This window comes from Dendrobates tinctorius, unplaced genomic scaffold (genome assembly GCF_039654945.1).
Source record: "Dendrobates tinctorius isolate UK_male_01 unplaced genomic scaffold, ASM3965494v1 ptg000102l, whole genome shotgun sequence".
Lineage (NCBI taxonomy): Eukaryota > Metazoa > Chordata > Amphibia > Anura > Dendrobatidae > Dendrobates > Dendrobates tinctorius.
The window spans coordinates 35,944,446-35,957,282 of NW_027361770.1; the positions used below are offsets into that span (position 1 = coordinate 35,944,446).

At 44.5% G+C, this 12,837-nt stretch overlaps 1 protein-coding gene across 13 annotated transcripts in view; it reads left to right on the top strand.

The window, feature by feature from the left end:
- LOC141099769 (uncharacterized) overlaps positions 1-12,837 on the top strand; it is a 190,114-nt gene that overhangs the window by 112,368 nt on the left and 64,909 nt on the right. For 8 of the 13 annotated variants that reach the window (XM_073587808.1, XM_073587817.1, XM_073587815.1 and 5 more), the window contains 3 exons: positions 8,162-8,209; positions 9,710-9,748; positions 10,923-10,961. In XM_073587808.1, the coding sequence (XP_073443909.1) occupies positions 8,162-8,209; positions 9,710-9,748; positions 10,923-10,961 (126 nt within the window). The remainder of the gene's footprint in view (positions 1-8,161; positions 8,210-9,709; positions 9,749-10,922; positions 10,962-12,837) is intronic. The other 5 variants (XM_073587819.1, XM_073587820.1, XM_073587811.1 and 2 more) reach the window with 4 other exon arrangements.

The window sequence follows — 12,837 nt, forward strand, 5'->3', positions numbered from 1 at the left end:
TTCGGAAGCTAGCTCAGAGGGGAACAGCGTTTCTAAAACGCGGGACATGGTCGATAGTCTTATTGCAGCTATCTTCCAAACACTAAAACTTAAACAGGATGAGGCTCCAACTCAGGAAAGCTCTGTTCTCCTTAGACGAGCCAGACCTCCGTCTCGAACCTTTCCCAATCACGACGATTTCGACACTACCTTATCCAAACACTGGGAGCGCCCTGAGCAACGTTTCTCAGGCCGCAAGTACTTGGACGTTCTGTACCCCTTTGACGCAGAACTGCTCTCAAAGTGGTCCAAGGCTCCCGAGGTAGATCCTCCAGTTTCCCGGATAGCCTCAAAAACGGTGCTCTCTCTGCCAGACGGGGCATCGCTCAAAGATCCTACTGACAGGCAGATTGAATCTCTGGCTAAGTCTATCTTTGAGGCATCTGGCGCCTCTCTGCCCTATTTTCGCATCCGCCTGGGTGGCGAAGGTCATTTCCGCTTGGGCAAAAATTCTTCGCAGAGGCATCTTAGCGTCAGCTCCTCAAGACAAGTTGGCAGATCTTGCAGATCAGATTAACCAGGCGGGAAAATACCTTTTGGACGCGGCCGGCTGCGTAGCAAGGGCTAACAGCAACATAGTAGCTGTACGCCGAGTCCTTTGGCTAAAGTCATGGAATGCGGACACTACTTCGAAAAAGTCGCTTACCAATCTGCCATTCCATGGCTCTAGGCTCTTTGGAGTAAAGCTGGATCAGATAATTGCCGAAGCCACTGGAGGTAAAAGTACTTCGCTTCCCCAGTCTCGACCAAAACGTCCTTTCAACAGAAGGGGGTTTCGACCGTTCAGGCCCTTTCGTCCCTTCTCTGCCACGGAGAGAGCCACTCAACAGGATCGGCCGCCTGCCACCAGGGAGCTGGATCAGAGGAAACCTTCCTACAAACCCGCTCCTCGCTGGAGATCTAGAGGTCAATATTCCAGATCTGCAGGAGCCAATTCAGGCAGATTTTCGTCTAAGTGACGGGTCACCCCCACCTGGAATTTCTTCCAGGGTGGGAGGCAGACTTTCCTTTTTCGCGGGTGCTTGGCTGTCCGTTGTCGACGACGCTTGGGTCAGAGAACTCGTCGCGTCCGGTTACAAAATCGAATTTGCTTCACTCCCGAACAGACGGTTTTTCCGGTCTCGGCCTCCGCGACAGCGGGCCCAGATTCCGGGTTTTCTGCAGGCCATTTCCTCCTTTCTTTCCGCCAGAGTCATTGTTCCCGTTCCCTCAGACGAACGGTTTTCCGGGTTCTACTCCAATCTCTTTGTGGTCCCGAAGAAAGACGGCTCTCTTCGTCCTATTCTGGACCTCAAATTGCTCAATCGCCACGTGAAGATCTTCATTTCAAAATGGAGTCTCTTCGGTCGATGATTGCTTCCATGGAGCCCGGGGAATTTCTCTGCTCAGTGGACATTCGGGATGCCTATCTGCACATTCCAATATGTGTGCAACATCAGAAGTATCTTCGATTTGCGTTTCTGGGAGGCCACTTTCAGTTCACAGCTCTTCCCTTCGGCCTGGCTTCAGCTCCCCGGGTTTTCACGAAGGTGATGGTGACCGTCATGGCCATCCTTCGCTCCAGAGGGATCCTCATCATCCCTTATCTGGACGATCTTTTGATCAAGGGTTCGTCTCGCCAGGACTGTCTCCGGAGCCTTCAGATAACCCTGGACACTCTCAGCCGCCTAGGTTGGCTGGTCAACAAGGAGAAGTCCATTCTGATCCCCACCCAGCGTCTGACCTTTCTGGGTATGGAATTCGACACGGAGCTAGCCCGTGTTTTTCTTCCAAAGAAAGCAGTGCCCTTTGCGCAGTTTCATCTTCGCCCCCTCCAGCTGTCTCTGCTTTCAGCCTGGGACAAGACCACGATGTCCTTGGACCGTCCTATTCGGCTTCCTCTCAGAGTGAGGCAGTCTCTCACTTGGTGGCTACGGCCAGCGTCAGTTCTCCAAGGGAGGTCATTCCTTCCGCCTCAGTGGCAAATCATCACCACAGATGCGAGCCTTCTAGGATGGGGAGCCGTGTTCCATCAGAAAGCGGCCCAAGGCCGCTTGAAGCCACAGGAGTCTCTCCTTCCAATCAATCTTTTGGAGATCAGGGCTATTTTCCTGGCCCTTCTTCATTGGCAGCCCCTCCTCTCCGGCAAGCCGGTCCGGATTCAGTCGGACAACGCCACGGCCGTGGCGTACATCAACCATCAGGGGGGCACGCGCAGCAAACAAGTAATGTCAGAAGTGGCCAAGATAATACGCTGGGCAGAACGTTACGTTCCGACAATCTCCGCCGTCCATATTTCAGGGGTGGAAAATTGGGCAGCCGACTTTGAGTCGCCAGGGCCTAGCGTCCGGCGAATGGTCCCTGCACCCCGCGGTTTTCTCTCAGATATGCGACCGTTGGGGCACCCCGGATGTCGATCTCATGGCATCTCGGATGAACCACAAGGTGCCGCAGTTCGTAGCCAGGTCCAGGGACCCTCTAGCCGTCGCATGCGACGCACTGGTGACTCCGTGGTCCCAGTTTCAACTTCCGTATCTGTTCCCGCCTATGGCATTGATCCCTCGGGTGGTCAAAAAGATAAAATCGGAAGGCGTACCAGTGATTCTAGTCGTTCCAGATTGGCCAAGACGGCCTTGGTACGCGGAACTGGTCAACATGCTCGCGGACGTTCCCTGGAGGCTTCCGGACCGTCCAGATCTTCTCTCGCAAGGCCCCCTTTACCACAAGAATTCGCAGTCTGAGTTTGACGGCATGGCCGTTGAGACCGCAATTCTGAAGGAATCAGGTCTGTCCAGTCAGGTTATTGAAACTATGATCAGAGCCAGGAAACCAGCCTCTTCCCGCATTTACTATAGGTACTGGAAGGCTTTTTTCCGTTGGTGCGATAAGAGTCTTCCCAATGTCTTTTTCTATCCCGTCTATCCTGGGGTTTCTTCAGGCTGGGTTAGACGCGGGTCTGTCCCTCAGTACACTCAAGGGCCAGGTTTCCGCTCTCTCTATCCTCTTCCAAAGAGAGCTAGCTTCTCTACCACAGGTCAAGACCTTTCTACAAGGGGTTTCCCACGTGGCTCCTTCTCATCATTCGCCAATAGACCCGTGGGATCTCAACCTCGTCCTTAGCGCGCTCCAGAAGGCGCCGTTCGAGCCTCTCCAGGACATTCCTTTGTCCCTTCTCTCTTGGAAGGTCACCTTTTTGATCGCCATTTCATCCATCAGAAGAGTTTCTGAATTGGCGGCCTTGTCATGTCGTTCCCCTTACCTCATTCTCCATCAGGACAAAGCCGTTCTCAGGCCCGTTCCTTCTTTTCTTCCAAAGGTGGTTTCCGCTTTCCATATCAATGAGGATATCGTCCTTCCTTCCTTTTGTCCGGCTCCATCTCATCCTCTTGAGAAGTCTCTCCACAAACTGGACGTAGTTAGAGCCCTGCGTGTCTATCTTGCCAGGACCTCTTCCTTTTGTCTGTCCGATTCCTTGCTGGTCATCTCTGAAGGTCGCCAGAAGGGCCTTCCGGCTTCCAAATCCACGATCGCTCGCTGGATTCGTTCTACCATTCTGGAAGCGTATCGTCTTCAGGAAAAGCGGCCCCCTCCGGGAGTAAGAGCTCATTCCACCCGGGCTGTGGCGGCTTCGTGGGCTGCTCGTCACCAGGCCTCGGCCATGCAAATTTGCAAGGCTGCAACCTGGTCATCTTTGCACACCTTCACGAGGTTCTACAGGGTTCATACCCAGGCTTCGTCTGATGCTGTGGTTGGTAGGAAGGTCCTGCAGGCGGCGGTGGCTCACCGGCCGACCTGAGCCTTTCGGTTACTTTCGTCCCTTTTTGCTGTTCCCACCCTTGGGACTGCTTTGGGACGTCCCATGGTATTCTGTGTCCCCCAATAAGGCGATAAAGAAAGATGGATTTTTGGTTCTTACCGTAAAATCTCTTTCTTGGAGCCTTTATTGGGGGACATAGCACCCTCCCTGTTTAAGTTGTACCGTGTTGGGTCTTAGAGTCCCTTGTTGGGTTGGTACATATGGTTCGAGTTTTTCTCGTTGCTTCTCCTACTGCTTTTCACCAACTGAGGTGCTTGGTGCCTGTCGATGGGTGTATACTGCCGGGGAGGAGCTAATTTTCTTGTTTTTCCATAGTGTCAGCCTCCTAGCAGCAGCAGCATACACCCATGGTATTGTGTCCCCCAATGAAGGCTCCAAGAAAGAGATTTTACGGTAAGAACCAAAAATCCATCTTTTTTGTTCTTTTTTTTTTTTTTATAGGAACCATGCATATACAAGGATAGGGATGGTGAGCCACACATACAAAGGAGCCATGCATACAATAACGGGGATGGGGAGCCATGCATACCAGGATAGGGATGAGGGGACAATGCATACCCGGCTTATAGTCAAGTTAATAAGTTTTACCAGGTTTTTTTTGTGGCAAAATTAGGTGTCTCGGCTTATACTCGAGTATATACGGTTGTACTGAAATATGTATGGATGTCTGAATAGCAGTAATATTAACATCTGTCCCTAGACTGCAGGTCTCACAAAGGTCACAACATGTTATCCTGAGAAAGGCAGTCTCCCCCAGGGGACCTTGCTGAGAACAAAGTGGAAACATTTCACACCTTCTGACTCTTCTAAGAGAGATGCCAATTGCAGCTTGACATTATCTACCTATGAGAGAGGTTACACCAAGAGTTTTCAGAGACAATGTATTAATGGGTAAATGACCAGGATCCAGTCACAAACCAAGGATTATAATATTAGAACATGAGAGGCTGGTCTAGAAATTTGATCTCCAGGCTAATCTAGAAATTAGGCCTTTACATAAAGAAAGCTGTTCACAGTGAGGGGCAGCTAGGTTGATGTGTTTTAGTTCATATTTCTCCCTCCCTCAGGGACAGGATACCAGAATGCAAAGTTAAATATTTCTGTAAGTTTTCTCCCTTTTATTTTATCACTGTTTTGCATATTTGCATGTCACTTTTATTTCCATATTTTTTATATATTTTTATTGTAAGTACTGTACCTTTTTCTATTAAAGCTTAAAACTTTAATAAGTTGAACCTTGTATGCTCTAAAGAATCCATAGCCTTAAAAAGGGTGTGACCCTGGTGATTGTCAGACAGTAGTAGTAATATTTCCAGGACTCATCGCCCGTGTTTTCGGTGAGTGGTGGCAGCGTGTATGAAACGGAGTGTGGGGTCTGTGTCGGGGTGTGATATATATGCTCCCACTGCGGCATAGAACAGAGGTTGAATGCTGGACTGAGTGAGAGGAGAAAGATTAACCCTTACAGGCGCAACCCCAAGTCACGTGCTGAGAAGCGGTTACGTGACAACGGTAATCTGTATGGTAAGCAACAAAAAAGTACATGTGAAAAATGTAGCTTTTTCGATATTCTGATACAGAAGAAGTGGAGTAAGTGATCAAAAAGATATATATACACATACATATGTACGCGCACACGTGTATATTTTTATCGATCGATCTAACCCACCCCAATATGAGTTTTACATAAAAAGTTACAACTGTGTGGCAGCAAAAATAAAAATATTTGTTGTTAAAACATAGAAAGCCTTTGTGAAGGCAACAGTACTACAGTTGTGACCAAAAGTATTGACACCCCTGCAATTCTGTCAGATAATACTCAGTTTCTTCCTGAAAATGATTGCAAACACAAATTCTTTGTTATTATCTTCATTTAATTTGTCTTAAATGAAAAAACACAAAAAGAATTGTCCTAAAGCCAAATTGGATATAATTCCACACCAAACATAAAAAAAGAGGATGGACAAAAGTATTGGCACTGTTCGAAAAATCATGTGATGCTTCTCTAATTTGTGTAATTAACAGCACCTGTAACTTACCTGTGGCACCTAACAGGTGTTGGCAATAACTAAATCACACTTGCAGCCAGTTGACATGGATTAAAGTTGACTCCACCTCTGTCCTGTGTCCTTGTGTGTACCACATTGAGCATGGAGAAAAGAAAGAAGACCAAAGAACTGTCTGAGGACTTGAGAAACCAAATTGTGAGGAAGCATGAGCAATCTCAAGGCTACAAGTCCATCTCCAAAGACCTGAATGTTCCTGTGTCTACCGTGCGCAGTGTCATCAAGAAGTTTAAAGCCCATGGCACTGTGGCTAACCTCCCTAGATGTGGACGGAAAAGAAAAATTGACAAGAGATTTCAACGCAAGATTGTGCGGATGTTGGATAAAGGACCTCGACTAACATCCAAACAAGTTCAAGCTGCCCTGCAGTCCGAGGGTACAACAGTGTCAACCCGTACTATCCGTCGGCGTCTGAATGAAAAGGGACTGTATGGTAGGAGACCCCATTTCTTACCCCGAGACATAAACAAGCCAGGCTGGAGTTTGCCAAAACTTATCTGAAAAAGCCTAAAACGTTTTGGAAGAATGTTCTCTGGTCAGCTGAGACAAAAGTAGAGGTTTTTGGGCAAAGGTATCAACATAGAGTTTACAGGAGAAAAAAAAAGGCATTCAAAGAAAAGAACACGGTCCCTACAGTCAAACATGGCGGAGGTTCCCTGATGTTTTGGGGTTGCTTTACTGCCTCTGGCACTGGACTGCTTGACCGTGTGCATGGCATTATGAAGTCAGAAGACTACCAACAAATTTTGCAGCATAATGTAGGGCCCAGTGTGAGAAAGCTGGGTCTCCCTCAGAGGTCATTGGTCTTCCAGCAGGACAATGACCCAAAACACACTTCAAAAAGCACTAGAAAATGGTTTGAGAGAAAGCACTGGAGAATTCTAAGGTGGCCGGCAATGAGTCCAGACCTGAATCCCATCTCCCTGTGGAGAGATCTAAAAATGGCAGTTTGGAGAAGGCACCCTTCAAATATCAGGGACCTGGAGCAGTTTGCCAAAGAAGAATGGTCTAAAATTCCAGCAGAGCATTGTAAGAAACTTATTGATGGTTACCGGAAGCTGTTGGTCGCAGTTATTTTGGCTAAAGGTTGTGCAACCAAGTATTAGGCTGAGGGTGCCAATACTTTTTGTCTGGCCCATTTTTGGAGTTTTGTGTGAAATGATCAATGTTTTGCTTTTTGCTTCATTCTCTTTTGTGTTTTTTCATTTAAGACAAATTAAATGAAGATAATACTAAAGAATTTGTGTTTGCAATCATTTTCAGGAAGAAACTGAGTATTATCTGTCAGAATTGCAGGGGTGTCAATACTTTTGGCCACAACTGTATATTCATACTTGCCAGAAGAATACATTTCTTATTGCGTTTGCTGCACAGTGACCTGCATAAAACATCGCAAAAAGTTATTTAATTCTTGTTTAACTGTTCATTTTGTCTCCCAATGATCCGAATAAAGACATTTAAAAAAAAAAAAAGTTGTGTACCCTCAATTAGTACTGCTAAAAACTTCAACTCATCCAGGAAAACAAGCCTCTACTCATGTCATCCAAAGTTTTTAATGTTACTAGTAGTGGCAAGATTCTGGATAAGTAGCATGGTTCCAATACCATCCATACTTCCAAAGCCAAATGGCCCCCATTCCGAGCCCTACAGTGTGCCCAAACTACAGTTAGCATCAACATGTATGTCATTGTTGCAGAGGGGAGAAGCCGGGGGGTTGTTCAGGATGTAATGATTTATGACTTATATGCTGGTTAGGTCATTAATATGATTTCGGTGAGGGTTCGATACCCTTCACATGCGCTAATTGGTTGAAAATTTCCCTGGTAGGCAGGGTCCAAAAATTAACCAAATATAGGGGCAAAATGACAGTACTGCTCTTTATCTCTCATTGTATGGAATTTACTGCAATTTCTCTGCAGCAGCCATTAGGCAATGCATGGTGCTGATGTGTTCGTTCTGTGCATCACTTAGTTCTGACCGCTGTTGGAGCAGTTTTCAGATGATTGATGGCTGGTGTTTGACCCCCCAATAATCTCATATTAAGAGGTTTTCAGTTGTGAAGTCTGGAAAACCAATTGAACAAGCTGAACACACAGTATTGGCTACTGAAATGGCATATTTGCAATTTTCACTTCGTAATATACACTGTTCCCTAATTTCTTGAAAATACCAGTGGTTCAAAATAGTTGTTACAATCAGAGAATTCATCTACAGGTGTATTTTGCAACATGAGGTTAATGTTTGATTTTCTTTTTCTTAGGAGCTGTCAAAATGACACCCAATATAAGGCAACCCTTCATCCCAAATGGTAACTGACTCCTCTTGTGTGCCCTATCCATAGTATATGACCAGAGAAATGGTGTAATAGCTTAGTGTACTTTTTTTCTTATCCACGGTAAAAATGAAACAATTTGAACTTCATTTTATTACTGTAAAATACTGTATAATTTTTAATTTTCAGGCAGCCCAATTGTAAATAAATTGGCGAAACTGTGGGTTAAAAATGCTGCTATACCCCTATATGAATTCCCTAAAGGGGTTTAGTTTGTGAAATAGGGTCACTTTGGGGTTTGTTTACAGCCGCTGCTCTCTATATTTATAGCGGGTGACTGAATGTCAGTAAGCTTTATGTTTAAAATAGGCATACTCACCATAAGGCAACCTCTATCTTCATCTGCCTGAATAATAACAGCTTACAGGATACCTAACATGATAGATTAGTATATTCATAAACAGAGGGTTTTATTCCATGACTATGTCTTTTCTCATTCTGTTATTGCCTTACATTACAGGTCCCTTTCATTTTTACTTCTATTTCGTTACTTGTGATTCTGGTTATTTGTGCTAGCAACACACTACTTTATTTGCTGATATTTTTATAGGCATGTTTACTGTTTCAATTGCAAAATTACATTTCTTCGTTTAGGCGGCTGAAGATAGACAATTGCCTATTTGTGGGCATGTCTAATTTGTGTATATAGTCTATTGGCTTTAATTGTTAGAATTGTATCTTTTTGTGGTTTATTTTGTCTTTTCATGTCTACAATAAAAAATAGACATTTTATAGTTTTTGCTTGTGCAGTTTCATACTTTTTCTCATCCTTTTGGTATTTTTAGTATATGCTAGATTGATCACGATTGATTTGGTGGTGCCCTCATTTCTATTCAAATACATCTGATAGTTATTTATGTAGTTATCCAATATGTGTATTGTTTTCCCCAACTGTTCCTAAAGGAACCTAACAGATTCCATTGCTTATTACAGGTTGCTCAGGCTTCCTTCAGATTTTTTTAATAGTTCATTTTACTAAACCGGACTAGTAGAATTGTTGTCAGGTGCAATTAAACCCTACAAGTGTTGGAACCCTGATACCAGTGTGATCATGGTCTAATGATAGTGCTTGTTTTTCACATAATTTGCAACAGCTCTGTTATGACATGCTTTTATGCTTAAGGTTTTTTTTTTTGGAGCTTTAGTCTGTGTCTGATCAGTGGGGTTTGTGTAGACCAGCATCCCCTTCATTGTTTATATAGACTGTGTCTTGTCTATCCTGACGGCTGTACCTTGTACTGCAGCCCCTTCATTGTGATTAGCGGGGATCGGACCCCAAACCCATCAAGCACTGATTTCCTATCCTAAATTAAGACCCATAAGTCATTAAATCCCAAATAACCTCTTTTAGTAGCCTTCTTTAGAATGTAATGTACACTAAATGTAGAAAAAGTGCGTTCATTAAGAAATTTCTTGTTATCACAATATTTGTGCTGGTGACTAATTTTTTATTTATTTTTTTTTTTAAATCGCAAGCAGTAAGGAACGTGAACCCTGCAGGGAATGTTCAACCAGGTATGCGGATAGTTTACATTTTCCTTTAGATAGTGAATGCTTCTGTAAATTCAGCATCTTCAATCTTATTGATCAAGTTGTACACTTCAAATTTTGCATTACAATTGCCATTTCTAAAGTGGCAGGAACCAGCCAAAATCTGTCATATTTGAAATATGGCAATAAAGGGAACCTGATGTGCTATATAAAAGGAACTGCTCCCACAAGTGATGTCACTGGTCTTTGCTCACCAGGTATTTTAACCTTTTACTACCATTGGACGAGGATCGAACCCCATAAGTGTTGAGCACCGATTGCCTTTCCTAAAGAAAGGCCATAAGTGCTTAAGACTATGTGCACACATTGCGGAATTGCCGCCGAAATTTCTGCAGGAATTCCATTCCGTGGGAAATGTTTGACGAGTGTGACCAACTTTTTACTATTGAGGCTGCCTATGCAGCATCAGTAGTAAAAAGATCTAATGTTAAAAATAATTAAAAAAAAATTGTTTTTCTCACCTTCCGACGTCCCGCGCAGCGTTCCCGATCATCGCGATGCTCCCGGCAGGTTCCGTTCCCGCGATGTCATCAAAGGTCATTGGCGCGATGCACCACTGGGAACGGGACTTGACGGGAGCATCGCTAAGGCTTGGGGACGCTGCGAGAGACATCGGAAGGTGAGAATATGACGATTTTTTCATTTTCTATTTTTTACAGGGATATGGTACCCAGAGCCTGGAGGAGAATCTCCTCTCCCCCAGACCCTGGGTACCATCCGCAAATGTTCTGCTTACTTTTCACATGGTGGGCACAGCCACATGCGGAAAGTAAGCAGAACAATGCATTCCTGTGTGTGCGGATTTTCCCACAATTCTGCACAAAGAATGAGCATGCTGCGTATTTTTCCGCGATGCAATTCCGCCGTGGAAAAATCCACAGCATTAGCACAGAATGTGCAGAATGCCATAGGAATGCTTTTTTTTTTTTTTTTTTGCGTTTTCACTGCAAAATCGCGCTTTTAAAATCTCCGCAAAAACACAAAAAAAACTACGTGTGAACACAGCCTTAATACCAATAATCTTAGTAGCATTATATAGAATATAATCTAGACTAAATATGAAAAGTGTTTTCATTAAGAAATTTATTATCACAACTGTGTTGATGACTTTTTTTTTTTTTTTTTTTTTTGGCTCAAGCAGTAAGGAACATGTACCCTGCAGGGAATGTTCAACCAGGTATGTGGATATTTATTTTACAATGTCCTTTAGTTAAAGAATGCTTCTGTAAATTTTGCATTTTCAGGGCTGCTGATCTACTGTAGTTGTACACTTCAAATTCTGCATTACAATAATTACCATTTCTCAAGTGGCAGGGACTCCATGTCCAGCCAAAATTAGTCATGTGGTGTTAAAGGGAATCTGTCACCTGAATTTGGCAGGCTATTTAAATGACTTCAGTCCGGTCCGATGGGCGGTGATTCCTATCCATTCCTCCTCCCCATCCTTGGCCGCAGTCCGCAATATTTTCTGGAATTGTCCGCCATAGTCCTCGCGTGCGCTGTCTTCCGGGACATAGTTAACAGGCGCATGCGCAGTAATGCTTTTAGGCTTTGCCCGCAGTTGGGCAAAGCATACTGTGCGTGCGCGAGGCAAGATTGCATTGCGCACACGTGGACTATGGCGGACACCTACTCCAATTCCAGAAAATATTGCTAATGGCGGCCAGGGATGGGGAGGAGGAGTGGATAGGAAACGCCGCCCATCGGACCGGACTGAAGTCCTTTAAATAGCCCGACAAATTCAGTTGACAGATTCCCTTTAAAGGGAACATATCATCTTATTCATGCTGCCCAAACTACTCGCTGCATGACTGTGATACCAGCTTGGCAATTTGCACTCCCAGAATGAATTGAACTGTAGTGCATATGGTTGACCTCCACTCCATTCAGCTGGAGCTCTTCAGTAATTGGGATCCGTGGGGGCCACGGTGGTCAGACCCCTAGTGATTGGAAAGTTAAGAAAAATTAATTCCAGCTCACCCATTTGCTCTATGCTCATCCACCTGGGGCTCAGACACCGGCCTCGCCATGGCCTCCCATCAAGGATAAAAGAAAAAATTGGAGTCCGGCTCAATAGGACTGGATTTTCCTTTTCTTTTACTTTTAAAAGAAAAAATTATAGTGCATACAAAAGAAAAATGTGTTTCACCCCTTGTGTCTTCTTTCCTCTGCATTTACGCCCTACCCTCCTTAAACTGCAATAAGGATTGTTTCAACTTAAAACAAGAAAATCTTATATTAATCTACCCCATGTCCTAAGGTATGTGTGGGGAACCTGTTTTCTGTCCACAGCCATTTGGGTATTTATCCAGTGCTTCAGGGACCATACAAAATAATCAACTTGAAATTTAATCTGCTATATTTGGTCAAACATTTAATAATTGACTCACCCCTAATGTGATGGCTGGAACTGATTCTCTTTGGTGCTGCTGTGGTGTTAGGTTTTATGGGTGATGGTACTCTGAGCTGCTTTTTCAGGTTTGGGTCAGTCTGACCTACGGTTCCCCACCCCTCACCCCAAGGGCTGTTAAATAATAATGATGTTTGTAGCTAAATTATCCAGTTTTTACCATATTGATAAATTAATGGGACCCTGTCCGTTCCATAACTTTAAACTGCTACCATGACTTTATTGCAGCCTATTTCTGTCACATAAGGATTCTCTTAGTACTTTTGCTTCCCCCTGACTCCGCACCTTTCATGCATAAATACCTTTCTTTATCGCCTTATTGGGGGACACAGATTACCATGGGTGTATGCTGCTGCTGCTAGGAGGCTGACACTATGCAAAACAAGAAAATTAGCTCCTCCCCGGCAGTATACACCCACCGACAGATACCAAGTACCTCAGTTTGTGCTTGGTGTCTGTAGGAGGCGGACCGGGATCTCCCCAGATCCGCATCTAACCATTTTCTTCTAGGTTTTGTGTGTGTGTATTAACCTTTTCCCATTTATTTTCCAGATTCTACACCGGGAAACAGGGGGTAAATGTTCACCCTGCTTTCCCATATCATGCGGCTGAGCGAGCAATGTGGTGTTACCCACATCGCAAC